Source organism: Desarmillaria tabescens, assembly GCF_030435595.1.
Source record: "Desarmillaria tabescens strain CCBAS 213 chromosome Unknown EV420scaffold_1, whole genome shotgun sequence".
NCBI lineage: Eukaryota > Fungi > Basidiomycota > Agaricomycetes > Agaricales > Physalacriaceae > Desarmillaria > Desarmillaria tabescens.
The window spans coordinates 3,710,048-3,733,580 of record NW_026848300.1 but is presented as its reverse complement, the minus strand read 5'-3'; the positions used below and the strand labels follow the sequence as shown (position 1 = coordinate 3,733,580).

At 47.5% G+C, this 23,533-nt stretch overlaps 10 protein-coding genes and 1 non-coding gene across 11 annotated transcripts; 6 read left to right on the top strand and 5 right to left on the bottom strand.

Annotated features, from left to right (window-relative positions):
* Window positions 1–196: 196 nt before the first annotated feature.
* Window positions 197–1,204, top strand: EV420DRAFT_1634748 (ribonuclease H-like domain-containing protein; the record flags this gene model as incomplete). Its single annotated transcript, XM_060476358.1, has 2 exons — window positions 197–725; window positions 780–1,204. 2 exons carry the CDS (start codon window positions 197–199, stop codon window positions 1,202–1,204), a joined length of 954 nt encoding a protein of 317 aa, XP_060340111.1.
* Window positions 1,205–2,329: 1,125 nt separating this feature from the next.
* EV420DRAFT_1499788 (cytochrome oxidase c subunit VIb-domain-containing protein) lies at window positions 2,330–3,323 on the top strand. The gene is made up of 3 exons (XM_060471006.1): window positions 2,330–2,788; window positions 2,838–3,191; window positions 3,258–3,323. The coding sequence occupies exons 1-2, from the start codon at window positions 2,586–2,588 to the stop codon at window positions 2,929–2,931; spliced, it is 297 nt and encodes a 98-aa protein (XP_060340110.1). The 5' UTR covers window positions 2,330–2,585; the 3' UTR covers window positions 2,932–3,191; window positions 3,258–3,323.
* A 470-nt stretch (window positions 3,324–3,793) lies between these two features.
* EV420DRAFT_1634747 (uncharacterized protein) lies at window positions 3,794–4,672 on the top strand (the record flags this gene model as incomplete). The annotated part of the gene is made up of 2 exons (XM_060476357.1): window positions 3,794–4,236; window positions 4,288–4,672. The coding sequence occupies 2 exons, from the start codon at window positions 3,794–3,796 to the stop codon at window positions 4,670–4,672; spliced, it is 828 nt and encodes a 275-aa protein (XP_060340109.1).
* Window positions 4,673–5,751: 1,079 nt separating this feature from the next.
* On the bottom strand, window positions 5,752–7,788 carry EV420DRAFT_1499782 (uncharacterized protein). The gene is made up of 6 exons (XM_060471005.1): window positions 7,132–7,788; window positions 6,910–7,071; window positions 6,741–6,860; window positions 6,546–6,690; window positions 6,259–6,494; window positions 5,752–6,202 (listed from the first exon to the last, which is right to left on the bottom strand). The coding sequence occupies exons 1-6, from the start codon at window positions 7,739–7,741 to the stop codon at window positions 5,976–5,978; spliced, it is 1,500 nt and encodes a 499-aa protein (XP_060340108.1). The 5' UTR covers window positions 7,742–7,788; the 3' UTR covers window positions 5,752–5,975.
* A 413-nt stretch (window positions 7,789–8,201) lies between these two features.
* Window positions 8,202–12,197, bottom strand: EV420DRAFT_1298724 (uncharacterized protein). Its single transcript, XM_060468360.1, has 4 exons — window positions 11,801–12,197; window positions 11,270–11,748; window positions 10,927–11,222; window positions 8,202–10,877 (listed from the first exon to the last, which is right to left on the bottom strand). Exons 1-4 carry the CDS (start codon window positions 11,991–11,993, stop codon window positions 8,438–8,440), a joined length of 3,408 nt encoding a protein of 1,135 aa, XP_060340107.1. The 5' UTR covers window positions 11,994–12,197; the 3' UTR covers window positions 8,202–8,437.
* A 1,034-nt stretch (window positions 12,198–13,231) lies between these two features.
* On the bottom strand, window positions 13,232–14,667 carry EV420DRAFT_1499774 (Thg1 C terminal domain-containing protein). The gene is made up of 6 exons (XM_060471004.1): window positions 14,520–14,667; window positions 14,341–14,472; window positions 14,078–14,292; window positions 13,936–14,024; window positions 13,777–13,884; window positions 13,232–13,725 (listed from the first exon to the last, which is right to left on the bottom strand). The coding sequence occupies exons 1-6, from the start codon at window positions 14,621–14,623 to the stop codon at window positions 13,582–13,584; spliced, it is 792 nt and encodes a 263-aa protein (XP_060340106.1). The 5' UTR covers window positions 14,624–14,667; the 3' UTR covers window positions 13,232–13,581.
* On the top strand, window positions 14,668–15,795 carry EV420DRAFT_1499771 (uncharacterized protein). Its single transcript, XM_060471003.1, has 3 exons — window positions 14,668–15,307; window positions 15,362–15,395; window positions 15,472–15,795. The coding sequence occupies exons 1-3, from the start codon at window positions 14,840–14,842 to the stop codon at window positions 15,612–15,614; spliced, it is 645 nt and encodes a 214-aa protein (XP_060340105.1). The 5' UTR covers window positions 14,668–14,839; the 3' UTR covers window positions 15,615–15,795.
* Window positions 15,796–16,187: 392 nt separating this feature from the next.
* EV420DRAFT_t9 lies at window positions 16,188–16,292 on the bottom strand. Its single transcript has one exon. It is a non-coding gene; the product is annotated as a tRNA-Met (tRNA).
* Window positions 16,293–16,317: 25 nt separating this feature from the next.
* EV420DRAFT_1499766 (uncharacterized protein) lies at window positions 16,318–18,943 on the bottom strand. The gene is made up of 12 exons (XM_060471002.1): window positions 18,611–18,943; window positions 18,433–18,559; window positions 18,253–18,384; window positions 18,108–18,200; window positions 17,889–18,058; window positions 17,522–17,838; window positions 17,408–17,474; window positions 17,289–17,348; window positions 17,105–17,238; window positions 16,948–17,056; window positions 16,874–16,896; window positions 16,318–16,820 (listed from the first exon to the last, which is right to left on the bottom strand). Exons 1-12 carry the CDS (start codon window positions 18,767–18,769, stop codon window positions 16,601–16,603), a joined length of 1,611 nt encoding a protein of 536 aa, XP_060340104.1. The 5' UTR covers window positions 18,770–18,943; the 3' UTR covers window positions 16,318–16,600.
* A 284-nt stretch (window positions 18,944–19,227) lies between these two features.
* EV420DRAFT_1257017 (HIT-like protein) lies at window positions 19,228–19,918 on the top strand (the record flags this gene model as incomplete). Its single annotated transcript, XM_060466803.1, has 5 exons — window positions 19,228–19,287; window positions 19,347–19,425; window positions 19,476–19,514; window positions 19,579–19,645; window positions 19,705–19,918. 5 exons carry the CDS (start codon window positions 19,228–19,230, stop codon window positions 19,916–19,918), a joined length of 459 nt encoding a protein of 152 aa, XP_060340103.1.
* A 1,165-nt stretch (window positions 19,919–21,083) lies between these two features.
* On the top strand, window positions 21,084–23,484 carry EV420DRAFT_104975 (oxalate decarboxylase). The gene is made up of 18 exons (XM_060465528.1): window positions 21,084–21,472; window positions 21,534–21,607; window positions 21,659–21,682; window positions 21,735–21,777; window positions 21,827–21,854; window positions 21,903–21,920; window positions 21,974–22,030; window positions 22,082–22,171; window positions 22,221–22,262; window positions 22,313–22,346; window positions 22,397–22,474; window positions 22,533–22,725; window positions 22,771–22,815; window positions 22,864–22,940; window positions 22,994–23,014; window positions 23,067–23,126; window positions 23,179–23,207; window positions 23,259–23,484. The coding sequence occupies exons 1-18, from the start codon at window positions 21,132–21,134 to the stop codon at window positions 23,370–23,372; spliced, it is 1,368 nt and encodes a 455-aa protein (XP_060340102.1). The 5' UTR covers window positions 21,084–21,131; the 3' UTR covers window positions 23,373–23,484.
* Window positions 23,485–23,533: the final 49 nt, after the last annotated feature.

Below are 23,533 nucleotides of genomic sequence, written 5' to 3'. Positions count from 1 at the left end.
TCAATGATCAATCAATAGCGCTATCCTTGAACTTGAATGTGAACGCAGCATTGGTTAAATCCACTTGTTCCTTTGCTATCTCTTTTTCGCACAGCAGTGCAGCGCGTCTATTCAGATGAGGACGTGAGAAACTTTGTCATTTCATCAATGGACATGTGTGTGAATCGAAGACGTAGAGAACCTGCCTTGCCCACTCATGTCAGCCAGCGAATACGTTCTATGCGCCGACGGCGGGGCCGTAGCAGCAGCCGTGCCAGTTCTCTCCAGCTACTCACATCTCGTAGTAGACTGTGAGGGAGACCAGCTCGGCTGTAATGGCGGGCGTCTGTCTCTTCTGACGATATCGCCCATCCGATCCGCTTCCGACCATGTACCCGCCTACATATTCGACCTCCTCAGGGTGAAGAAGAAGAATATGCGGCGGGTATTTGATCTCAGAAATGCATCCCGTGTGAAGATATTCTTTGATGGAAGGATGGACTATAGTGCGCTCTGGCATGAGTATGGCGTCCCCATAGTTGGTGTCATCGATCTCCAACTCGCAGATTTGTATTCCCGTCAGAAGCGTAGGGAGACAGATTCTAAGCGGTTAGAGCGCCTTCGTGCGTATCTTCCGCAAAGCATGATCACAAAAAATCTACACGAGTGTCGAGCACTCACTCGCATGTCGAGTCTGGCAAGCTGCGTTCAAGAACATTTGCAAACCAATGAGAGTAAAGGCAGTGGTGAGTAGTCTTTACTATCACCAGGTACCACCACTGATAAATACTTTTGTTCAGTCGACCATAAGAGATGGCTCGAACGACCATTATCCTCAGAACAACTCGGTTACGCCGCCCAGGATGTACTTCTCATAGGAAGAATCTACGAGCACTTCAAAGCCCAAAATTACCTCGCAGAAAACCTCCCAGAGCAGAGCGAGCAGTACATCACTTTCTGGAAAGGCGGAAAAGCGGACAAAGACCGGTATTTCAACTCTCACTGCCTGCTACCTTTGGACATCATTGACTATGATGCGAGAAGGCCCACAAAGAGGTGTGATGGGTGCGAACGACTTTTATCCGTCCATTGTTTCCCCCGAAAAACCACCAGCTCAGAGGAAATTTATTGTTGGGTATGCAACGCCATTCTGCGGAAGAAGGCGTACGAAAAACGAAACTATATCAACTCAAAGCGTGGTGGTAGACGGGGCCGTCGGCGTTGAAATAGCACGGTTTATGACTTGGTTGCTGTATGTACTGAGATTGTAGATGAAAATTGGTACCACTCGTCTTGGATATCGTCGTAGTAGTTGATTTGACATTCTGATCGAAGCAGGCATTGTAATATACTTATGGCCGTGGTTTTTGCGAAGTGTAAGCTTTGGACACCCTGCATCACACGGGGCGATTCCAGAGGAACTGTAAGACACTCAGTCAGTACGTATCTCGTTATTCAAACATGAAACCGACAGATAAAATGCAGCTATACAGCCGTGTACTATGCAAGTTGAATTTCGATGGTGATCACATAAGAGACGCCTGACCAAAAGAACAGATCAGACGCGAGTGTCGGTCATCGGGCAATGCATACCGTAGATGAATAAAAATGATGCATGTCCATCATGATGACCTTAAACCATGGTCTTGATCTTTCTAGAACTGAAAAACATCCTGGCCGAGTGGACCAGTGGTCAGATGTCGCAGAGTTACATCCGTACTGCCAACTACCGTAGGTAGGGTAAGAAAAGCACATGGATGAGAGTGGATGCATCACTTACGTTGACAAGTCATGGAGTAGTTACACACTTTTGAGCACCCGTCGTGAAATAAGCCGCCTGTTCGAGAACCACCAGCTCGTGTAAATAGCTGGGTGAAGTTCGGAGGCTAAATACTATTGAGACCCTTGGAATCGAGTCCGCAATGTAGTAATGCACACAGCTGGAACCTTCTTAAGTCGTAAGCACGCATATAGTCACTTCATCGGAGCAGAAGCTGAAAGAGACATTGTTTCTGTATGAGGAAAGATGTATACGGAAAGATATTCTACGGCTTACAATGGACATTGTGCCGTATGTTTGCGACCGCCCAGGGTGAACTATTGCACATGTTCTAACAGTATAAGTTCGAGGTGTCTAGAGAAAAGCGATAGCCCAGGCCAGAAAAGGAGCTATGAGTTGTTTGTGGGATGTGAGCTGGAGCATCATTAACCCTGGTGACTGCATATATGTGGGTACACAAGCTAGAAATTGGCCGAAGCCTGGGCGATTGTGGTGGAAGCAGGAGCACAACCGAGTCGCGTACGTGTTTCATGACGTCATGTCGGCCGATCGGATCGGTTCCGCCTGGAGGAAGTTGTATATTCCCAGTTTCAGATGAAGTCAAAGTTTGCGCCGAAGGCAAGCAAGGCAAATCCTCAATATTGTCAATGCCCGTATACACATTTCCCCTCCGATTTTAATTTATTCTCAGACCGACCCACAAGCATCACGATGGTTGTTATCGGAGATCGGCCCGTTACCCGAGTCCATTGTCCGGGAGCACCTGGAACAAACAAAGATTACCTCTTTTTCCTCAGGTCCACATTTCTCTTTTTACTGACGCGCAATGTGGTGGCCGTTCACGTCATCAAAGCCCGAAAAAAAGGAGGGGGCTCCTCTCCGACAGGACCGCCAGAAATGCTATGAATTCAGAGATGCGTATTTTGCCTGTTTGGACCGTGCAGGCGTGGTGAAAGCCGGAGACGAAAAGTCCAGTGGGTCATGTCTCACTGAAGCGAAGAATTACGAAAAAAACTGCGCACAGAGTTGGGTGGGTACCTTGTCTTGTTGCGATCATACCGGGTCTGACACAGTTGAAGATTGAATACTTCAATCAACGGCGGGTGATTGCTGAAGCACAAAAGGAACGGTTGGCGCAGGCGGGGACACAGGCCCAGAACGCCAGGAAATGACAAAATGACAATGGTTACGCTTAGTTGATGTTTCCGTGCAGTAATCACGCCTCATTTCGTTTCCTGTACGACCACTCCGCGCTTTTATGCCGTTCCCAGCTTCCTACTGCGCCTGTACTCGCATTTGGCCCTATTGTTTTGTAATTATTCATCATTCAGATCACCAACCACAGCCAATGTTTCGGCCCCCCAGCTCTCCCCAATACCCGAGAGTTAGCGCTGTGAATCACATTGATATGACATCGCGGTTGATCTTCCCACTGATGAAAAAACAAAAAGGTTGTGGTCAAGGTGCGGTTCTTTACTTTGACAGTTATCAACCTAACTTCTATATTACTTAAATGTATTTCTGCCACCTGCTTTTCATTGAAGGGAGGCTTCTACATTTTCTTCTGTCATGGCTGTCATTAAGCGATATAAAATGACCCACCAATGACCGTCTTGGATCAAGACATTTGGCGCCATATCAAAGGGCACACACGAAACGAAATCATTCAGTGATAATCAGGACCAAGTCTACCTCGTTCATCATGCATCCTGCCCCAATTGTCTCCGATAAACCGGGTTATTCTAAGACTTCTGTAACCAACACCTGGTGATTTCTTCTTTTCACGGACACCAACCGTTGCCCCTTTACCAAGATCCAGGTCCGGGTCCGCTGATCAGCATTACGATCGACTCCAATTTCCAACCAACTCAGTTCTCGGACTGGACTCGCATATATATATGCGGAGCCTCTTTGATACCATCGCGGGACAGTGCCTCTGGAATCACCTTGCACCTTTCACTATAAGTGTTGCCTGGGCCTTGTCGCCTGTCTGCAATGCCTCCTCGCAGTGCCCCTTCCTCCTTTCTCACCACCATGCAGTCCACAAGAGAAAGATTAGCAGGGTACTCTGACTTCTTTGCTTCGGGTCTGCTTGCAAAGGCTCGTCGTGCCTATGAACGGCAGCGCCGGCCGGCTTCCGCTATATTTCCCGAGTCTTCCATTCTCCACGAACCTCAGCCAAAACACTTTCGTCGCCATTCCAGCGTCTACAGAAAGACGGGCGTATCTGACGCCGATGCCGACTTTTTGGTGGAGGAGAAGCGACGGCGACGTTCATCAGTTGTCGAGTTCTCATCGCGTCTCTTCGACCGAATAACGACGAACCCATCCACCGGAGAGCGCCGGTCTATGGATCTCTCAGCAAAAATACCTCGGAGAAAGTCCTTGCGCAAGCAGGCGCCGGTGGTACCAGATGATTCGGACGTGGTTTGGATAACTGCCCCTGCTCCTAGTCCTCTAGAACCGACTCGCACACAGTGAGCGTGAATTACATCCCTTTCATGTCAGTGTCACTAAGTATTCATTAGCAGTAGCGGCTCTTGCGATTCAGATGAAATATCCTTCCACTCCTTGGACCCGTTCACGGCTGTCCCCAATGCCCGTTCAATATATATAGAGATATCCCCCCCAAAACGCGAATCTTTCCTTTCCTTCTCAGGATCTTCAAGGAGTGGCTCGGTCCATAGCCTTGCATTTCCTCGTCGAGAACGACCGACGTCGATACAGACCATACCTACACAGTCTCCGCGCTCTTCATTCTACTCCAACCGTCGGAGCACCAATGTGGAGTTTCCGTGGGTTTTGGAGGAAGAGGAATCTTGGATAGGTGATGATGATGAACTACTGGATGAAGATGCCCCCGCCAGGATTGACTGGCGACAGTTCCATGTTGAAGTCTTGCAGGACGAGTGATGAATTTTCTCATATTTCTTTCTTCTTCACGTGTTATACGGCAGTCTATGCGTTTCATAATGTTATAATGAACTCGTATTTATTCTGGATATTATACGGATATGACTATTGGGACACTACTGTAACAATCTAATGTATTGCGAATGTTATTCTGGGCCCTACACACGTTTCAACTCGATCGTTGTGGAGAATGTGATGATCGACTATTGAGAGGGGTTTGGCTGGCGGAAGCAAAATAACACAGATGCACATAAGCTGAACGGCTTGCTCGGAATGTAGTAAATAGTACGGCAGATTATCAGTAATGCCCTCTCTTACTGGAGGAGATAAGTGTCGGGTGTAACGTTATCACAGGACCTAGGCCTGGTACCTATCTCTGACAGTGGAGCCCGTGCGGAATATTCAACGGGTGTGGTCACAAGGTAATGGCTTATCTTCTGCTATTCATAGCAGACGAGCGGATGCTGCCGTTCTATAACGTACGTACCGTGGCGATTCATTCTTGCGCGAAATAGGCAATGATTCATTATTCGCTTGATAATCGGGTGAACCTTGGGAGTTGCGTTGCCAGCGTCTACAGTTCTTTGAATAGACGAGACCGCGGTCACGAGATGGTTAACTCTTATGTCACAGTGAAGGGCGTGGCGTTCTGACACAGTACTATTCGCTCCCTCTGCAGTTTTCAGTGGGTCAGAAGAAGCTGATTTAGGGCATAATCCATTGCATTTGGTGGATTTGTATTGTCTCTCACACATCCTCTGCGACGCGCTTATTTTGTTTTCGGGAGATGCGAGCAAGAGTGCTTGTTACGTTGAATTCCCTGTTCAGGCGAGGTTATAATTACTTTGGATTCCTACTTGGTACATTTTGGTACGGGTATGAGAGGCCTTCGAGGGATTGGGCTGGGCATACTTAGCGAGATTAAACTCGGTCTCGTTTCCTCCTAAGTAGAACCTGGATGCGATCTACTAAACTCTCATCGTGCGCCCCTGTTTGTCTCATACCGCCGGAGGCGGAGTGGGGTAACGAAATGGAAGCTGATAGTTGCACATCACAGGTGATGTGGCGGCGCGTTTTGTCACGGCTCGTTCTGATTGTAGGTGTATGTACGTGAGGGATCTCGAGAACTGATGCACTATAATAGCAAGTCTAAAGGATCAAATCTGTACACAAAACATTACATATTGTTATTATTATTAACATGAGGTAGGATAGTGGTTTCGGAATCATAACAACGACAATAAAACAAAGCCTGGGTCAAAACACACAGAAAACACTTATTCGAAAGCTCGATAAAAAAAGTTCACGCCGATATCATCACAGCCACAAGTATATCCATCTCTCTCACCTTTAATATACCTTCTAGGCGGTCCTTCATTTCGGCTTTAGTCCCTGCGGCAAGGATAGCTGGATTACACGTTGCATGTGCCAAGAGGTTACGCTTGAGCGCCGCACCGGAGAGTTGCGAACAGAGAGAAGCTCGGCGAATTAGTGGAGGCTGAATGTCAAGAAGGTATTTCTCATGGAGGTCTTGGGAAACGCGATCAGTGTGCGGAGTGAGGTAGTTCATAGAAATTGATGCTCACTATCAATATAATGCTCGCAAGCCCCGGGTATCTCTACATCGATGATTCGCCCTTCACGGTTGATGACTTGCGCTAGACGACGAAGACCAGGCATATCGATACTAGTATCCTGGATGGACAAGAAAGACAACCTGGAGAGGAGCAGCAGTGCGGGTATCGCATCATTGTCAATGTCCGGGTTGGTAGCAACAGAGAGATGAGTAAGAGTTCGCTTGAGTGAGGTGATGATGTATACTCTTGATGAATGAATTAGTTTGAATGCTTCGGTTATGAACGGAGACACTCACGCTTCATTTCCGATACCAGTGTTATTGAGAAGCAGAGCGGAGAGTCGAGGCAGGTGTTGGATATGCACAAGATCAAAATCATGGACTAGGGTACCACTAAGAGACAGAAACGATAGAAATAGAAAGCTGTTCGGCTTGCTGAAAACTAAACAGAAGCTTCATTTATGGAAAATGGACAAGTACGTTGGTCCGTACCTGAGAAAACATCGCGTCCATCAATATTCAAACCGTCTTCATCGGCTAGGGAGTTACTTAACGATAGGTTACGGATTTCAGAGGTCCGCAAGATGGAAATGACGCGGTTGTTTAGCAGACCTACGAAGGCAGTCAGAAAATGGCCTATAAAGTTCCAGATTTCACTGACCGTGTTCGCCCATGTAATCAGCGATGCCTTGATGTGACTTGTCGTGCAAAGCGCTGAGTCGTTCTTTGAGTCGGATGCCAGGAAGCAGGGTACCCAATCGATCAATGAGAATACTGAGTCCGCGGGGTGATTCTGGACCAATCGGAGGACCATAAAGGAAGTCTAAACGCGCATATATGCAGTTAATTTTGCAATTTCATCCCGAAGAGAAGAACGACGTACCTTCAAGCATCCGTATACGATTTACTAACTGTTCCTCAATTGAACCTGCTTCCTTCTCTACCAGTTCTTGAGTCTGAACCGGAGACAGGTCGCTATCACAAGCCCGACTCAAGTCCAGCGGTAGAAATGTGACAGATTCGTTGTCTTCAGGATTCAAGTCTTCGCTGGCAGGAAAAGTAGTGAAAGATTTAGCGTGTTTTGTAGGTCCATGAAGTATTTCGGGGAAGCTGTCAGACAGTTTTCGTTTCAGAGAGGGTCTTGGTGATGTGTCCTTCGATGAAGAGGAGCCAGAAATGTCCCATGGAAGCTGGATGAAGTCTGTATTCGTATTACAGTTTTGACTACGCGTCTTGATGGTCCTGAGCATCGTGTTTCGAGAAGAATCGTCCTGCAGGAGCGCTTTGCCAAGCAAATGAGTAAACGAGGATACGACGACCTTGGGGTCAAATCTAGAGCCAGTGCGGCGTCCTTTTCTGTTAGAATTCTGAGGCAAGCGTATCGGACGGTTTAGCTGGGTTCGTAGCGCATTGAGAAAGGAAGCAGCGGGTACGGTAGGGCAGTATAATGGGTTCTGTACATCAATAGACGGAGCTGAATGCAGTCGAGCCATGAGTATCGTCGGTGGTGGTGGTAAGAATGTAGGTCGCACCGCCTGTTCTTTTGCAATGATTTTGGAATAGGGACCGTGGGAAGAACACACGGAGGGGGCCGATATTCACTCTCCGCTCGAATGTCGGCATCTGTAAGGACGGCCTTCCCAAGGCTTTTCTGTATGACAGCGCAACAGAGGAGATTCCTAACCACGATATATGATATTACAGTTAGGTAAATATATTCTACACCTGCCAGAGACTTCCCTAATTTTCTTGGGTAGCAGGAAGTTCAGGATCAGGAAGAATAATTTTCACCTTCAGCAGCTATCCCGGCAGCTGAATGGCAAATCATCCTTCCCTCATATCTCTTAGAAAGCGTATACTTATGATACTGGAACATGTAAATGTCCAAATACAAAAATTTAGGAGGGAGAAAACGCAGGAATCAAGCCATGGTAACGGATTTCCAAACTGACTGTGTTTCAAGAGAAAAATTCTGTCATTAGACTAGATATCTGTCCTTATATTACTGATCCTGTCTGTACAGAAATATTCATTACATTCGTGAGTATGTGTCGTGTCGCTATCGATATAATGTACTGAGGTATATGTGTCGTGAAGAATAATATATATATATGAAGGATGGTCAATAAATCAGCATGAAAAAAACCAAGAATAGATAGAGCAACGAGAACACCAAAAGGCGGCGCATATCAGCCCTGGTACTTCTTGATGAGATCTCTCAGCTTCGCTTGGCCGAACGCAAGATCTGGTGGACGTTTAGAATCCACGACAGGCGGCGCAGGTGAGACCTTGGGTGCATCCATCTCACTGATCGTAGGAGGGAGCTTCACTGACGACCTAGGTTTCGTCGGAGACGGCCTCGCGAGGGATGCCGTACTCGACAGCGTTGGCGTCGCATGTGAAGACGAGAGCATCGCCGGAACAGAAGTCGACTTGACAATAGGCTTCTTAGCAACGGGGGGCTTCGGAGCGATGGGAGGTTTGCGCGCAGTGGTGGGCGTGGTGGTACCAGATCCAGGGACCGGAGACCTACGCGGTTTCAAAAGTGGCGAAGGCACTTTGACATCATTTCCCTTTCCGTCTCCATTCTGCCCGACAGCTCCAGATGCCCATATAGCAGCAACGGCGGCCACTTTTCCGCCACGACCACCCCGGGCAGAACGTATGTCGTACTTGGATTCGGGATCCGTGCTCTTGGGTGACGGGAAAACGGGAAGTCGAGGAGATGGAGGCATGACCTTCTTTGGAGATGCCGCAGGAGACCTGACAGATTTCCAGGGATTCGTAGGCGTGGGTGCCGAGGCCTTGGCTGAAGGTGACGATACTTTTCGATCAGTTCGAATAGTTGTTACTTTAGCCTTGTGAGCCGGAGACGCAGACCACAAATCGGTAATCTTCTTAGCTTCTTCAGATGGGCTCGAGTCCTTTGGTACTAGCGTCCGAGTATACAGATCTCGTTTGAGAGTACCAATGGGCACAAAACCAGATGATCGAGAATCAGGAGATGAAGTCGCCTTGCTTTGTGGTTCTTCTTTTTCCCTTGCGTCCGTTGCTTCCAAAACCTTAGGGAAGGAAACCTCTGTCTGAGGAGGTTTAGGCTCCGAGGGCGTCACTAGTGTAGCCGGCAGAGGGTCATTTACTGGCGCCGGCGGAGGATCGGCTTGCATAGCGCCCAACCATTCTGCTACTCTTCCTTTGGCCTTCCTCATCTTTTGCGTATCACCATCCCTCTTCTTCTTCCCGCTCCTCCTCTCACTGTCTTTCTCCTTACTAGGAGAGCCCTTGAGACTCTTTCCGCCCGCCTCTCTTCTCCCTTCATCCCCAGACGCATTCGATGTGACTCCGGCACCTCTATGTGTCTTTTCTTCCCACTCATGGTCATCCGCCAAGGTCAGGCTCGATATAGCCGAATCATTAAGAGTCTCAGGTTCCTGCTTTTTCGGTATATCTATAGGTGCTAACGCCGTCCTTGCGTCTGGTCGTCGCTCTTCGGGATCGAATTTCCGCGTTCCAACTTGGGCCAATAGTCTACGCTCCAAAGCGTCCAAACCACTCTCTGTGTTAGCAGCTCCCAAATAACCTGTGTCATTTTTCACCCTTTTATATGGTGTAATCGCGGTAAGTGTTGGTGTTGGAGGTGTCTGATCCAGCGGTGTGGGTGCAGGTTCCGGCGGAGTCATAGGAATAGGATCCACATTGGCAAAGTACAGATCAGCCCTAGGACGCGACTGCGTGGACGCCATCGGAGGCTTGCTGGACGGAACAGGAGGTCCCGGTAATGTTTTGTCAATGTTGGATTCAGCGGGAGCATGCCCCTTGTCGACAGGTTCATCTTTCGGTATGTCCCCAGACAAATCCTTGGTTTGCTTTCCAACCTCGTCTGCCATCCGCTCGAGCACCTCTACTCGTTCGCTTTTCGGTAGCGAGTTCGGTAAGGGGGCATACGACTGCTTGGGGGACAACATCGGTCTCGGAGAATGTACAATATTATCCGAAGCTGGTGTCAGCGCAAGATTTTCGAGATTCAAAGGGGGTAGGGTTATGCTCCGAGGAGGGTTCTGCGGCGGCTGGGATATAGGCATCGGATTAGAAGTTGACGGCAGAGGATAACGGTGAGATAGAGGAGAGACCGAGCGATTGCGCGAAGAGAGTCGAAGGTGTTGCGTAACGCGAGAAGCGCGCTCGCCTTTCCCAGTTTCAGGCTCCATCGATTGTGCTTGCTGAGGCAGCGGGAGTAGAGACTGTTGAGACGCAGCAGAAGAATACCCGGCATTACTGCTCGGGCCTGCACTCGATGGACGTGGTGGCTGAGTGTAAACTGGCATAGTTGGAGGTGGCGGGTAGTAATAATGCTGCCCATGAACAGGAGGGGGAAAATATTGGTAAGGCTGTGGAGTCTGAGCCACCGGCGGAGGCATCCAGACGAGATTGGGATCTACGTATGTCGGGACAGGAGGCGACACCGGAAGTGCAGGATATGCATACGGGCTTTGAACCGGCTCATAATATTGCTGAGGTGATGGAGGTACATGCGGGAATGGGTTTGGCAGCTGAGGCGGCGGTGGAGGTAGGTCGGGTAGAGCTGCCGGATGAACAATGACAACTGGTACATTGACTATAATATCTTTGCTACACACCGGGTCAGCGTGATAACTGATTACGAAGCGGTAGCACTTACTTCCCGAGTCCCATAGTCATCTTAATCTCAACGGAGGCTCTGATTTCAAACAATGCATCCGTTCTTCGCCCTTCTGATTCATCGCCTTCCAGATGACCACCTTTGACGCTCCTGGCAGATCCTGATACATCAAAGACCAAGCTAGCCACACCTTCGGCACCTGGAGGTATGATGTATTCAGGTGAACGGAACGGGACCGTCAACAAGGTATCTGAGATCTGAAGTGGTGCTTTCTTGTCCGAACCCTCATTTCCTAGATGTAAAGTCCGTGAAAGAGATACTATTAGTCCAGTGTTCTAAATGACCATCAGTAGACTTTTCTAAGACGATTTTGATAACATACCCTGCGGGTCGAATGATTCTTAACTTGCAATTCTACACAAGCAGGTTCTCCAGCCACGATCATACCGCCGACAATCTTTCCCTGAACCCAGATTTTCCCATTTTCACCGACAGCGACAGCCTCAGGCTCTGCTCTGGAAAAATCTTCCTCAAAACTTTCAACGATATTGATCTCCCGAGTATCAGTAACCACCTTCTTCTCGCCCTTCCAAGATACCTGCACACTAGCCCTAACCTCGTATCTAACCCGCGCCGAACCTGAGGCAAAGTTGATGGTCGATGGACTGGTGCTTGGTATCGGTATGCGAAAGTTGAACGTAGATTTCCCGCGTTTTGCCTGGTAGTAATGTGCCGGCAACGGAAGGTCTCCCGGAGCAGGATGCGCTTGCACGGCATTAGACGGTGGAAGCCCTGGCCCTTGGAATAATCGCCGACTGTATAGGAAAGGAGCTTTGGCTGTATGATCCCGCGATAGCAACTCTGCGACAAATTGTATCCAGTTAACGATCACGGGCCTAACGGAGATCCACACCTTCAGTCCCGAACAATTCCACCATCATTCCACTGATCCCAAGCCCTTTATCGGCCTTGCACTCCATCGCAAGTTGGCCGCAGACGTGCGTACCTCCGACGAACAACGGATCGGAAAAATCCATTGATATCTTGACCTTTGGATGCGTTGGCGACGAGTTCATCAACTGAGGCCGATCATGTTGCAACGCCATGGCCAAATGTTTCTCCAGGAACTGGCTGCAATATTGTCTAGAATATGCGAATGAAGCCTGAGAAATATGAACATTAGTGAAGGTATACGGACAGGGAGAGCTACCTGAAATTATTAAATAAAGTGAAAGAGCATCAGAAACGCGATAGAAAGCAGAAAATAGATTGGAAACGAAAGCAATGACGAACGGAAGAGAAGTTGTGACCACGTGTCACGCACGCTGTTGTCGGATATTTGTCATTAACTAGAAGTGGCTGTGTTATCCTCCTCGCCGCCCCCCGGCCCGGTTCAATTCACTATCCTTCAACTGAACTGTGCGCGTACGCTCTTAAGTCATTGATATTTGAGGGCAATGATTTTCGCCCATGCTTCAGTGTCCTTTCTGTACTCTCAGCACCATCAGAAACAATGACTTGGACGTTCAGGAACTTTGGTAGTAAGTAGTAAGGCGTCCCCTCCTTGTACCCTCTCCAATTCCCAGGGATATACTATACTTTGTACAGGGACGCTGGTAGTCAGTTCCTCTACTACAGGCAGAGTAAGAAGTGCTTCTCTCCCTACAATACGGACCCTGCTCTATATTTTAGCTGAGTACTTTTGGGTTTTATTCTTCGTTTACAATCCGCGATACATTCCGACGGAGATAAAACTAATCCACCTTGCTGCTACGATGGTCCTACAACGGTAATGATATCTGGTATCCCTTTCTTGGTTCCCTTTTCTCGTATCCGACAATGAAAGCATTATCCACTCGGATTATTGATCGTGCAATGCACTCCTTTGTCTTCTGTAACTCCTCCGCGCCTGTTCGAAAGTACTTCCTTAATTCCATACCAGGCAAGCTCTCCCATTGTCCCTGCTCATGAGCAGACTGAATCACCATCCCGGGGCGCATCAGTTTTCTCTCTCGTATTTTTTGCGATGCGCCAGAAGTTGTTGACTGATTCTCACCTGTCATTGCCAAAATTCTACCAACTTTTCCGTCCCCGGCCTAGGAGGGTCCATCCATGTAAATAAAGATGGACGGGAGGCGCCATACAACTACTTGGTCACTCTTTCGATGATTTCGCTGCTCTTGATACGATCTTGTGGTATGTATCTGTAACATTGTGTATGGTTGAAAGCGCACGACATTTTGTAGGACTTTCAGAAAACTCCGGCTCATCCGTACATCAGCTCTTAAGACGCTTTAATGTATGAAAGTAAGTCGCATATCATGTTCAATGTGAACCTCCTTGCCGTTATAAATCTCGCGCTGATCTGTTTACAGGCCATAGTTATCGTACACATGCAGACCGATGTATACGTTGCCTCCATTCCGGACTTCAGTCATCATTTGACAGTATGTATTGTCTAGATAACATGACAGAACAGAACCTTCGAAGGCAAAATACGAGGCTGACGGTATGAGGTTTGTAAATTGCGCGATGGTCATCAAGTTGCGGGTAGAATCAACCTATCACAGAATGGGTGTATTGCTTTCTTGAGGTTGGTGTGTTTCCTCTACCTGAAAGGGAATGTTCTCGTCCAGGAGTGTAAGATGCCAAGCACGAACGTACCGTTACTAATCTAAGATTTAAGTGAACCCTTTACTCTTCTAAAATCCGTCTTTCATTCCAAAATTGGTCCTTGATAATATCACAATGAATAACATCGATTTTGGTGTGCGGTTTCGCTTTTTTCGCTTTCTTCTTCTGCTGTTCCGTCTTGTCCGCCTGCTCTTCTTCGGGGACCTTATACACACGGTAAGTACATGAGTATCATAAATACTAAATTATGCAAACCTCTGTTCTCACTATGACACTTCCCTTTCTGTATCTCGGGTCAATATCGTTGTAGTTGATCTGAAACCTAGAGAACAAGATCTCGTTCTTTTCTTTCGATATCGTACCCTGATCAGAACTGTTAGACATAACACATCCACGGCAAGTGAACGAACGGACCCTCAGAGTCGCGTGGGCCTGCGTTGTGGTTTCTCCACCCTGCTGAACAAGGGCCCAAAATGTGGTATTATACAGGTTATTGATGTGCGCTATGCTTTGAACAATGAGTATGTACTCGCAATAAGGTCACTGCGGCACTCACTGTCGGCCTGCCTCCAGGCAAAGTAGTCGCGTATCTCCTTTGTACCCGGATACAGTACTATCCTCCCGTCAAAGGACGGAGGGTAGCGCAGAGGTGTATCCGGAAAGAAGGTAGGCCAATACAACACGTAGCAAGACGTAAAATACGACGTCAGAGTAGAGACAATTTTGAACTGTCTACGGTTATACAGTGACGTCGATTTACGAAGGAGAAAACTATGTAGGAGTTGGTAACGGTCGATGCGAGTTTAGAGTGCACCTTACCTGTATTCGTCTGATTCACCGAAACCAAGGATGATATCGGGGTATTCTTCCATTAGATTTTGTGCGGCGTGGTCCATAAGACGTAAAGCTCGCAAGTCGTTAGGCTTCGAGAATTCATGTTCGTCGGAGAATCTATAACGATAAGATTAGACTTGGAGAACGAAGACTGATTGTCGTACCGATGGAAACTATGGCCGTCTAAACGGTACACCATGAATGTTCCTGGCAGAAGGGGGTCCGGCAATTCAAAATTCTTAACATATTGATACTTGGATCCCGCCATCTTGTGAAGATATCGATGGTAGCCAAACGGTGGAGGGGAGCCCAAAAAGGCATGCGTGATCTGTTACCTAACGTGACAACAAAATGATTCACATCATCGGAAGATCCCGGCGCCTCAAGGCCTCGAGACCGCGGGCCACGACCCACTTGTGCAGTAACCACCACCAGCTTTCTTTCTTCAGCCGTGTCCACCACTACTCGCCACCCTTTAGCAACGATGAGCACCACTACTTCACCATACCGTGATTACTTCCGTCGCCGCACTATTGGTCGGGCAGCGTCGCCTCCCACTTGGGCTTGCTACGAGCAGATCCCATACGACGATGAAGATGAATACAGCGACAGCGGATCGGAATCCTGCTCCGAGGATGAAGAAGACTATTCTCACGCCCATGAGCACTTGAGTGACTCGGAGGATGACAGTGACCACCGGGGTGCGCCAATGAATGAGCATCGGGCCGATGATTCCTTGGATATGGATATGGATATAGACGAAGAGAACACGGAGGCGGCGGCTGCGAAGAAGGCTGCTACGTCTCAAAAAGACGTCAAAGGAAAGCAAAAAGCCATTGAACCTGAGCCTGAGCCCGCTAAGCGCCGACATCGCAAGAGGGAGCGCCAACATGTTTATACTCTCCGTCCCATTTTGACCATACAGAGGAGTCAGGGATTCGTCTGGAATCAAGTGAGCTTATCTTACCCTTTTTTTTCATCAGATTGCTTATTGGTCCGATTATAGGACTTGTTCGTGCCGCCGTATATCAAAGACCGATGTTCGTCCATCTACCTTTCTATTGTCGCCTCCTACATCCGGAGGAGAGCTGATTATTGACCGTCCATTCCTTGTAGATGTCGCTTCAACTTCGCCACCAAATTCTGCGGGTTTTATATCCACGTCCGTGTCGTCCACCAATTCTGCGTTGAATGATTACGAGGTGGAGGTCGTAGAGATTCGTGTACAAGACGGTGACCTGGATCATATCATTCCATAGATACATCACATACGTTTCACTTCGTAGTTCTACTTTTTTTGTGTGTACGTAGGTTTTATTTTCACTTCTGTCTTTCCATTTATTACATACAAGTAATAGTTTTGCTTTACGTGCCAGGGTTTTGCGCATGTACTGTGGTCATAATATAAAGTTTCACTACTCAATAAAACCTCAATGTGTCTAACTAAAATGCTGTCGCTTTTAGCAGGGCAGGAGAAGATCTATCCATAGAAACTAAAACCCGTTCAGTACGGAATGTGCGGTTTACGGCAAGCCTGCGGGTTCTCGACTCAATGATGAACCAAGCGGAAATCCTGCACTTGCACTCCGATAACATAGTTCAAGAAAATGCAAAGATAAAAATTCCGGGGGAAATCTAGTCACCGTGAGATGGTCATATATTGCTGCACGTAAAGGATAAAAAACCTGTTGAAAACAACCTGGGTATAAAACCGTAACTTACGAGTAGGGTTGTTTCACACGCGCAGCCCTACGATGCACAGTACTGATTAGAGTCATTAGACTCCAGAGTGTACACACCGCAATCAGAGGTTTGATTGGACGCAAAAATACTGCTCCCGGCCAGGATCGAACTGGCGGCCTCCAGATAATTCCCACCGCACGGGATCATACTTAATCGTATGAGACTGGCGCTCTAACCAACTGAGCCACGGAAGCACGATTGCCGATGAGCAAGATTGCTAGCTGACATAACTTTTGAGGAGGGCTTAAGAATTATTCTTACTAATGTACTCGCACGGAGGTAGTATGCCCATTGGGCGGCCTCCTTTAACTTCGGATAAGCAGCCCGTTCTTTTGGAACGGCCGAGGAGAGCGGGGCTCGATTACGCCGCGCTGGAGCGCCTTATGTTCCGTCTATATAATTGGCGTCTTCGGGTACTGGCTCGTACGGCGACCTCCAATCCCCCATGAGTAATTAAAGTCCCTAGACTTGAACTGATCCGTTGTACATCACATGTCGTATGTTATATTACAGCCAATAGGGCATCATCGACCTCCCGGTCCACTTCCTTCAATCTGGCAGCTTCTTTCTCTCGTTCCAGCTCCTTCTCTCTGACGGCCTCCGTCTCTCTTGTGAGAACGTACGTGGGTCTAGTATGGGGCTGATAGTCGAGGTGTCGCTTAACATAGAAACACATATAGGCCCGAGAGTCCAGACATGCACTCAACGAGGAATGCGTAACTCTAATGGGTGTAAGTTAACGAGAAATTAAAAGCAGCGCAGCAACCTCACTCACTTATCATCGTCGAACCGATACCACTGCCAAAATCTATCAAGTCCCTGCATACGAGACACATAATAAAGCCATACCTCGCTCCCAAACCTCGCAAAATTCGTGTAATGGCCGTTGCTGATCTGGCCTTCATGATTGATAACAGCGAAAAGATCATATTCGTACATGACCTCCGGGCCGAAAGAGCTGAGGCACCATCAGCCACATCTTACTGCAAGGTTATGCCACACCTACGCAAAATTGTTTTCCTTTTCATTCTCTTTCAAAGCAATCGAAGTGAATGGCGCCATGTTGATAGTAGCGGGAAACCGGACGGGTGTATCAAGCTTCCGAGCCGTGGGTTTGTCCGAAGTTTTATGTTCGAAGCGCTGTACGAGGGAAAATCAGATAACGGCACCGAAAGGCCATAAGTACCGACCTTGAACTGGAAGCTTAAGACAGGGGGGAGCTTAGAAATGCTCATGCGCTTGCTGACCTCCTGATCTCATGGTACAAAATTAGCGATGATACCAGGTATGACGTGGAGAATGAACAAACGCGAGAAGACTTGTTGCATTTTCCGCAGTTATATTCCTTGGATCCAAGTTTCTCGGATTGTGTAAACCTGTCAAGATGTTACAAATATGCGCCTTAGGCATACCAGTAACCGACCTCTTTAAACAGCCATGCAATGTTGTCTCGTCTTTAAGCTCTAGACTAATGTCGAGCATTGGGTCGGACGTGCTCGTGACGTTGTTACATCGCTCGCACTTGACATCGCTCTGAAGCTGGCCAGCAAAGGTGGAGTGGATGATGCAATTACAAGAAACATTAGTTGATCCGCGAGAGTTACTATGAATATGGTTTAGTACGGATATGAAGAATTCATGTGCATCGTGTTGTGCGTAGCCGGCAAGATCCGGAGACTTCATCCAAGTCGTCGCTAGAAATGAGCTTGGTCCATATGGAGCGGTGTCGACGGAATAGATCTAATAACAGTTACTGTCAAGGCGATGCTGGCAGAGAATTTCGCTATTACCTCGGTAATTAGTTTGTCCATCTCGCAACAGCTGCAGTCTTCAGTTTTGCATGCCTTGACGTTATGTTTGTCCCCCAGGAAATAGTTCCTAATGAGAGGGTTATGCACCAGGCATTGCAAGACAACGTTGAGAAAACACGTCTGTCCCAGATTTAACAGCCCACGACGGGCTAAACCACATTAGCAGATGCTCACAACATCGTGAGCTAAGGGTGTTACCTTGACAAGATATAGGCACCGAACCTTCTAATACCGTCGTGTCCTCAGCACTCGGAGCCCAAGCAACGAAAGGCTCTCGGGATCGCTTGGACACTGCATCACCGTAGTCAGTTTTGAAGCTTCCATCGAAAAACGAGCGACAAACCTTGATATCGGGTTTCCTTCTCCTCGGCAGAAATAACTGTCGCTAGATATATTGCTTCTAGCTTGGCATTATAAACCATGTCCATGCAATCAGAGTCCGAGCAAAATACAGATCCTGAGTTCGGATCAACGCCTGTTTTATGGATTAGCTATGAGACGTTCACGGAAACAATGGACCTACAAAATAAATGCTCTGCATCCGTAAGATGATCTAGAATATGTGTCCAACAGCCCGCGAATGAACAATGTAAACAGGCGAATGGCCGGGAGAGCAGCGTTTCGCAGGTACCGCAGGAAGGTGCTGAGATCTGTAATACGAGAGTCAAACACGTAAATTAGGCTTGCGAGTACGAACGAACCTTCCTGCGTTTTGCATTGCTTCGGACAACTTGATATTGATGAACGTTCCAAGAAACAAATTTCTCATATCTCGAAATGATAGACTCGTCGGTGAGAGCGTCCGCGATATGAGCGCATTCCTCTATTTCCTCCAGGGCGGCTTCCAAGTCTGAAGCCATTTCAGGAGTCTCGCGTGCCTCGACGACGGAAGCAAATTGAGTAAAATCGCGCCGTCAAGACGCGACGACGACCGGGTATGTAGTAGCCAGGTATATCCAAGAATGTGAATGACAGAAAATAATAGCTCTGTCAGGGAAAAGGCATTCCAGAGCTCATCCAGCCAAAGTGGTGTGGTAGTTGAAATTCAGGAGGATTTTGTTTGTTCGTGTTAAGAGCCTTTGGTATCACGTGACTCACGGGCCGGTACTGACGCTCAAACTGGCAGGCCAATCTGTTGATTCTTTCCTTCAAACGCAGTGACCGAAACGAAACTTGTCTGCCTCCTACATAAAATCCATCTAGACCAAAATTGAAGGTTCTGATAATGTTCAAGATATCTTGGCTCTTCTGCTCTTCCCTGCGTAGAGGGCCATCAGATCACACTCCAATCGATTCAGATTCGGTTGACAAGGCCTACATGAAATCCTGTGTTTTCTGTAATGTCTCAAAAGAGAACGGATTCAATATTCTTTGGGAAGTAGGTGGGACTTTTATTCCGATTTTTCAGGCTAGTTTCTTATCATCGGCCTTTGCTAGGATGATAAATACATCGCCTTTTACGACCGAGACCCCGCATGCAGATACCACGTTCAATTAATCCCGAAGGCACATATTCGTATGTTTGTGTCTCCGTTCCATCCGATCGGCGTTTCCGATATTTTGAAGGAAGCGTAAAGTCCTTAACGAAAGATGATGCGCAGCTTGGTGTGTATTGGTTCGACCGAGTTCGCTTTCACCGTCAGTAATGACACGATCTCCGTCTATTTAGTTCGGAATATGGCTGCTATCGGCACGAGCATTCTAGATCAACTCGATGTCCCGAAAGATATGAGAAAGTAAGGCGCTTTTTGTCCTGGTCCCTCGAGGCCAGTCTATCCTTACACCGGACTTTCAGGATGGGGTTTCATATACCCCCCTTCAATTCTGTTAGTCATCTACATCTTCACGTACAAGGTCTTCCGTATAAGAACTTCTTTCGTGCGGCAAAGTATCCCGTCACTCGGGGTGGTAAATGGCACGATAAAGGGTTCAGTTATTTTGTAGATGTGGACCAGGTCATCAGAATCTTGGAGAAGGGAAGCGGCGTCGGAATTTCTCCATGCTCATAACAGCGCAGTAAGTGTCAATTCGCCTCATCCCAGGTACTTTTCCTTTTTCCCATTGGGCGTCGCAGTAACTAGAAATATTTTAGGATAACCACACTCGTGACCGTGCCTGTTCTAATTTTACTGTATTTGACCTCCCTGCCGTGGTCCTGGAGAACGAAAATAGAGATCTATTATAGGGCGATAACGCAACCCACATGTCTACTATTTTCTTCCTGGAATTCCGCAAGTTGGCCTGAACTGTACTTGATAGGCTCTCCTTATCCTTGGATCCACTTTTCTCAGGTCATCGATCAGAATAACATCCTTCTCCTCCGTGTACCCGTTATCGCTTGATGGGCAAGCTTTTACTATTCCAGGTAACTCCAGGCGTGTATGCCGTCAGGCATTCACACTTGGTTCTGCGCGTAAGCTTGGTCAAGTCCATTTGTCAAAGGCTTACCGCCACGTTGACCCAGACAATGTAACTTATTTCCTTACTGCTAAAACAGATAAACGTTTATTGTCTTTCGTCAGATCAAAACCACTGATATTACAGGTCAACTGAGTAACGCCAGATTTTCGCCGTCTGATACGTGTCCTCTGCTGGGTAACCCTGCGGTTCTCGGCATCAAGGACCATCGTTACGTTCACGAACAATCGTGGGTTTTATAATTACATCTTGATCGTCTCTGATATGTACTAGAATAAGCCACTGGGCGTCTGCTATTTTGGCGTGTGGAGTTTGAATATCTTTATGCCGGCCTGCATACTTCTCGTCATCTTGCAATACCCGTCGAGCGTACTAAAAATACATCGCTGCTTCAAGGCTTTACACCTTCGATGCGATTTTGCCGCTTCTCCCTTCTGTCGATGAAAACCTCCTGAGGCACGTCATAAGACCAATCATCGACACTATTTTGCGTAAATCTAGTTTACGATCTAACCGCTTAAAAGATCTTACCGCATGCTTTTGTATCCTCGATTTGGAAGGGAGTTTGGTCTTTCTCCACTTTGCGTGTGTTCTCAAGGCGCTTGCATGTGAGCTAGGCAGACCCTTTTCGTTGCCACGCCTTTCTATTCGCGCTAAGCTGGCGCAACTATCACCCGACTTGTCTTGGCGACGTGTTGGCAAGACTTCGGTCAATCCTATCAAACAAGGTATAAAAGGGCTCATCAAAAATTCGATTATTTTCATCTCAAGTTCGTCCAGAAATTGAGTTCTTTCTCCGCCATTATGTTCCAAATCTCTTCGTTGCTGGGATTCGTTCTCCTTGCCCGACTCGCCATCAGTGCTCCCGCAGCTAGTGAGTCTGCTGCTTCCTCTGCTGCTGCCAGTGTTTCCGCCTCCGAGTCGAGTACTGCCTCTGCTACTGATACTGCCGCGTCGTCAACCGCGACTGTCCCATTTGCGAGCTTGGATCCTAATGTGCCACTGTGGGACGATCAAAGTGACCCCTCGGTAGTTTCTCCCGAACGTGGAAAGCTTGGGGCATCGATACTTGGACCAGACAACATTCCGATAGACCTACAAAACCCTGATCTTCTGGCCCCTCCGTCCACGGATTCTGGATCTATGTTGGTCCAATTTTTCCCTGAGTTATCTGATGACGGCTCATTCCATTCTCTTCTACAACAGTTCAAACGCCAAATGGCCGTTTGCTCTCAGCCACAACCGTTTGCAAACCGGTGGTTGGGCGCGTCAGGAGAACAGTAAGGCTTCTTCTCAATTTCACGAATCTCTTCTGTACTCATTGTTTGCAGTTGGCGTCATGCCCATTGCCACTCGTAAGCACAGAATTCCTCATCGAGCGCACCACATCATGGTAGTTTTTTATAGAAATGGCCAGCGTCAACATGCGACTGGAAGCGGGCGCAATTCGGTTAGTTGTTTGTGAATTCAGACTGACGCGCAACTCATACGTCTTCAAGGGAACTTCACTGGCACAAAACCTCAGAGGTATATTCTACGATCTCAATATAATGACATTCTCATATGAATTTTCAGTGGGCGTATGTCTTGAAGGTAAGTATCCCAATTAGATGGTTTTATCCACCGTTTAGACTCGATTTTCAAAGGGTTCCACACAAATTTCGGCTGTTGACGCTCAAGGGCGGAACTTTCTAGCCACCGTGGTATGTGATCTTACATGCCAGTATAGGACGTGACGCTTTACCCTCTGTTAGGGTCCCGGAGATCTGTGGTATTTCCCGCCCGGAATTCCCCACTCTCTTCAAGCCACTGCCGATGACGAAGGCGGCTCTGAATTTATTCTGGTATTTCCCCGAACCTTCTCCTTGGGATTTTACTGATTTTGTGAGGCAGGTCTTCGATGACGGAGCCTTCAGTGAAGATTCCACATTTTTGGTGATTGGAGCTTTTATCGTTAAACTTCATCCGCTGACCTGTTATCGCAGCTAACTGACTGGCTAGCACATGTCCCGGCGGAAGGTGCGCTCTTCCGTTTCTGACTCACACGCACATTTTAAGAGATGCCTCAGTCATTCAAAGGAATTTTCAAGTTGACCCACAGGCATTTGCGCACATTCCAGCTCAAGAGCTTTACATTTTCCCAAGTGGTACAGTCATCTGATGAATTTACCCGAAGAGCAGACGTGTCACTTATTTCTATCGCAGCTCCACCACCTGATGATGCTACACCCCCTGAAAGTCCCCAGGGAACAGTTCCCGATCCATTTTCATTTGCGCTGTCTCAAGTAAATGCCACACAGCTATCCGGCGGTTCGGTCAAGATTGTGGACTCGACTAATTTCAAAGCCTCTACTACAATCGCCGTTGCTGAGGTTACTGTTAACCCTGGCGCAATTCGGTACGCTGAAACTTTTCCTCCTCGATGTCTCCTAAATATTTTCAGGGAATTACATTGGCACCCGACTCAGGATGAGTGGAGCCTGTTCCTGTATGTGAATTTTCTTCACTGATGCTCGCATGCTCACGTCAATTTTAGTGAGGGCGAGGGGCGAGTGACGATATTCGCATCTCAAGGCACAGCGAGGACGTTCAATTATCAGCCTGGAGATATCGGTATGTCTTCCTGCCCATTTGGACCATTCAGAAGCTGAGGCGACTTTTAACAGGTTACGTTCCTGCGGCTATGGGTAAGCCCATGGAAATACAACACTCAGCATTCATTATTAACAATAGAAATAGGGCACTATGTTGAAAATACAGGCAACTCGACGTTAAAGTTCCTGGAAGTTTTCAACACAGGTGAGTCATAGTTACTGCGCAAAAGAAGATCGCTAATTTCGTTTTCTCACAGACCGGTTTGAAGATATCAGTTTGAACCAAGTGAGTCAAGATACCCCTGAATGAGAATGAAATACGACACGATTTTTTTAGTGGCTGGCTCTTACTCCACCTGATGTTGTCAAAGCCCACCTGGATCTAGATGATGCTACTATTGCGCAGCTTTCGAAGACTAAACCAGTCGTGATGGGCCCTCAAAGCTCGTGATTATCTCCACAGTTTCTTCATGGAACATTCGCTATGTTATTTTTATGTAGTGAATTGGATATAGTCAATAGGTAGTCAACGTTTTGATATGCTATTTGCGGGAAATATTTTTGTATTGATTTCTTCTATAATGTTCACATGATGAGAAGGAAATGAATGTA

Excerpts from the sequence above, each read along its gene's own strand:
- EV420DRAFT_1298724 (XM_060468360.1), bottom strand. The coding sequence starts at position 11,993 with ATGGCGTTGCAACATGATCGGCCTCAGTTGATGAACTCGTCGCCAACG. Across the intron at positions 11,223-11,269 it reads AGAATCATTCGACCCGCAGG|AACACTGGACTAATAGTATC; the intron begins GTATGTTATCAA and ends ATGGTCATTTAG. Across the intron at positions 10,878-10,926 it reads ATGACTATGGGACTCGGGAA|CAAAGATATTATAGTCAATG; the intron begins GTAAGTGCTACC and ends CCCGGTGTGTAG.
- EV420DRAFT_1499771 (XM_060471003.1), top strand. The coding sequence starts at position 14,840 with ATGAGCACCACTACTTCACCATACCGTGATTACTTCCGTCGCCGCACT. Across the intron at positions 15,308-15,361 it reads AGGGATTCGTCTGGAATCAA|GACTTGTTCGTGCCGCCGTA; the intron begins GTGAGCTTATCT and ends GTCCGATTATAG. Across the intron at positions 15,396-15,471 it reads GCCGTATATCAAAGACCGAT|ATGTCGCTTCAACTTCGCCA; the intron begins GTTCGTCCATCT and ends CATTCCTTGTAG.
- EV420DRAFT_1499788 (XM_060471006.1), top strand. The coding sequence starts at position 2,586 with ATGTGGTGGCCGTTCACGTCATCAAAGCCCGAAAAAAAGGAGGGGGCT. Across the intron at positions 2,789-2,837 it reads AAAAACTGCGCACAGAGTTG|GATTGAATACTTCAATCAAC; the intron begins GGTGGGTACCTT and ends GACACAGTTGAA.
- EV420DRAFT_104975 (XM_060465528.1), top strand. The coding sequence starts at position 21,132 with ATGTTCCAAATCTCTTCGTTGCTGGGATTCGTTCTCCTTGCCCGACTC. Across the intron at positions 22,816-22,863 it reads GATGAGTGGAGCCTGTTCCT|TGAGGGCGAGGGGCGAGTGA; the intron begins GTATGTGAATTT and ends CGTCAATTTTAG. Across the intron at positions 23,127-23,178 it reads CCTGGAAGTTTTCAACACAG|ACCGGTTTGAAGATATCAGT; the intron begins GTGAGTCATAGT and ends GTTTTCTCACAG.
- EV420DRAFT_1499782 (XM_060471005.1), bottom strand. The coding sequence starts at position 7,741 with ATGGCTCGACTGCATTCAGCTCCGTCTATTGATGTACAGAACCCATTA. Across the intron at positions 6,861-6,909 it reads TGATTACATGGGCGAACACG|GTCTGCTAAACAACCGCGTC; the intron begins GTCAGTGAAATC and ends CTGCCTTCGTAG. Across the intron at positions 6,495-6,545 it reads ACTGGTATCGGAAATGAAGC|AGTATACATCATCACCTCAC; the intron begins GTGAGTGTCTCC and ends TCATTCATCAAG.
- EV420DRAFT_1499766 (XM_060471002.1), bottom strand. The coding sequence starts at position 18,769 with ATGGCTTCAGACTTGGAAGCCGCCCTGGAGGAAATAGAGGAATGCGCT. Across the intron at positions 18,059-18,107 it reads GGTGCCTATATCTTGTCAAG|CCCGTCGTGGGCTGTTAAAT; the intron begins GTAACACCCTTA and ends AATGTGGTTTAG. Across the intron at positions 17,057-17,104 it reads GAAAAGGAAAACAATTTTGC|CTCTTTCGGCCCGGAGGTCA; the intron begins GTAGGTGTGGCA and ends ATGGTGCCTCAG.
- EV420DRAFT_1499774 (XM_060471004.1), bottom strand. The coding sequence starts at position 14,623 with ATGGCGGGATCCAAGTATCAATATGTTAAGAATTTTGAATTGCCGGAC. Across the intron at positions 14,293-14,340 it reads GGTGAATCAGACGAATACAG|TTTTCTCCTTCGTAAATCGA; the intron begins GTAAGGTGCACT and ends ACTCCTACATAG. Across the intron at positions 13,885-13,935 it reads AGGCCCACGCGACTCTGAGG|GGTACGATATCGAAAGAAAA; the intron begins GTCCGTTCGTTC and ends AGTTCTGATCAG.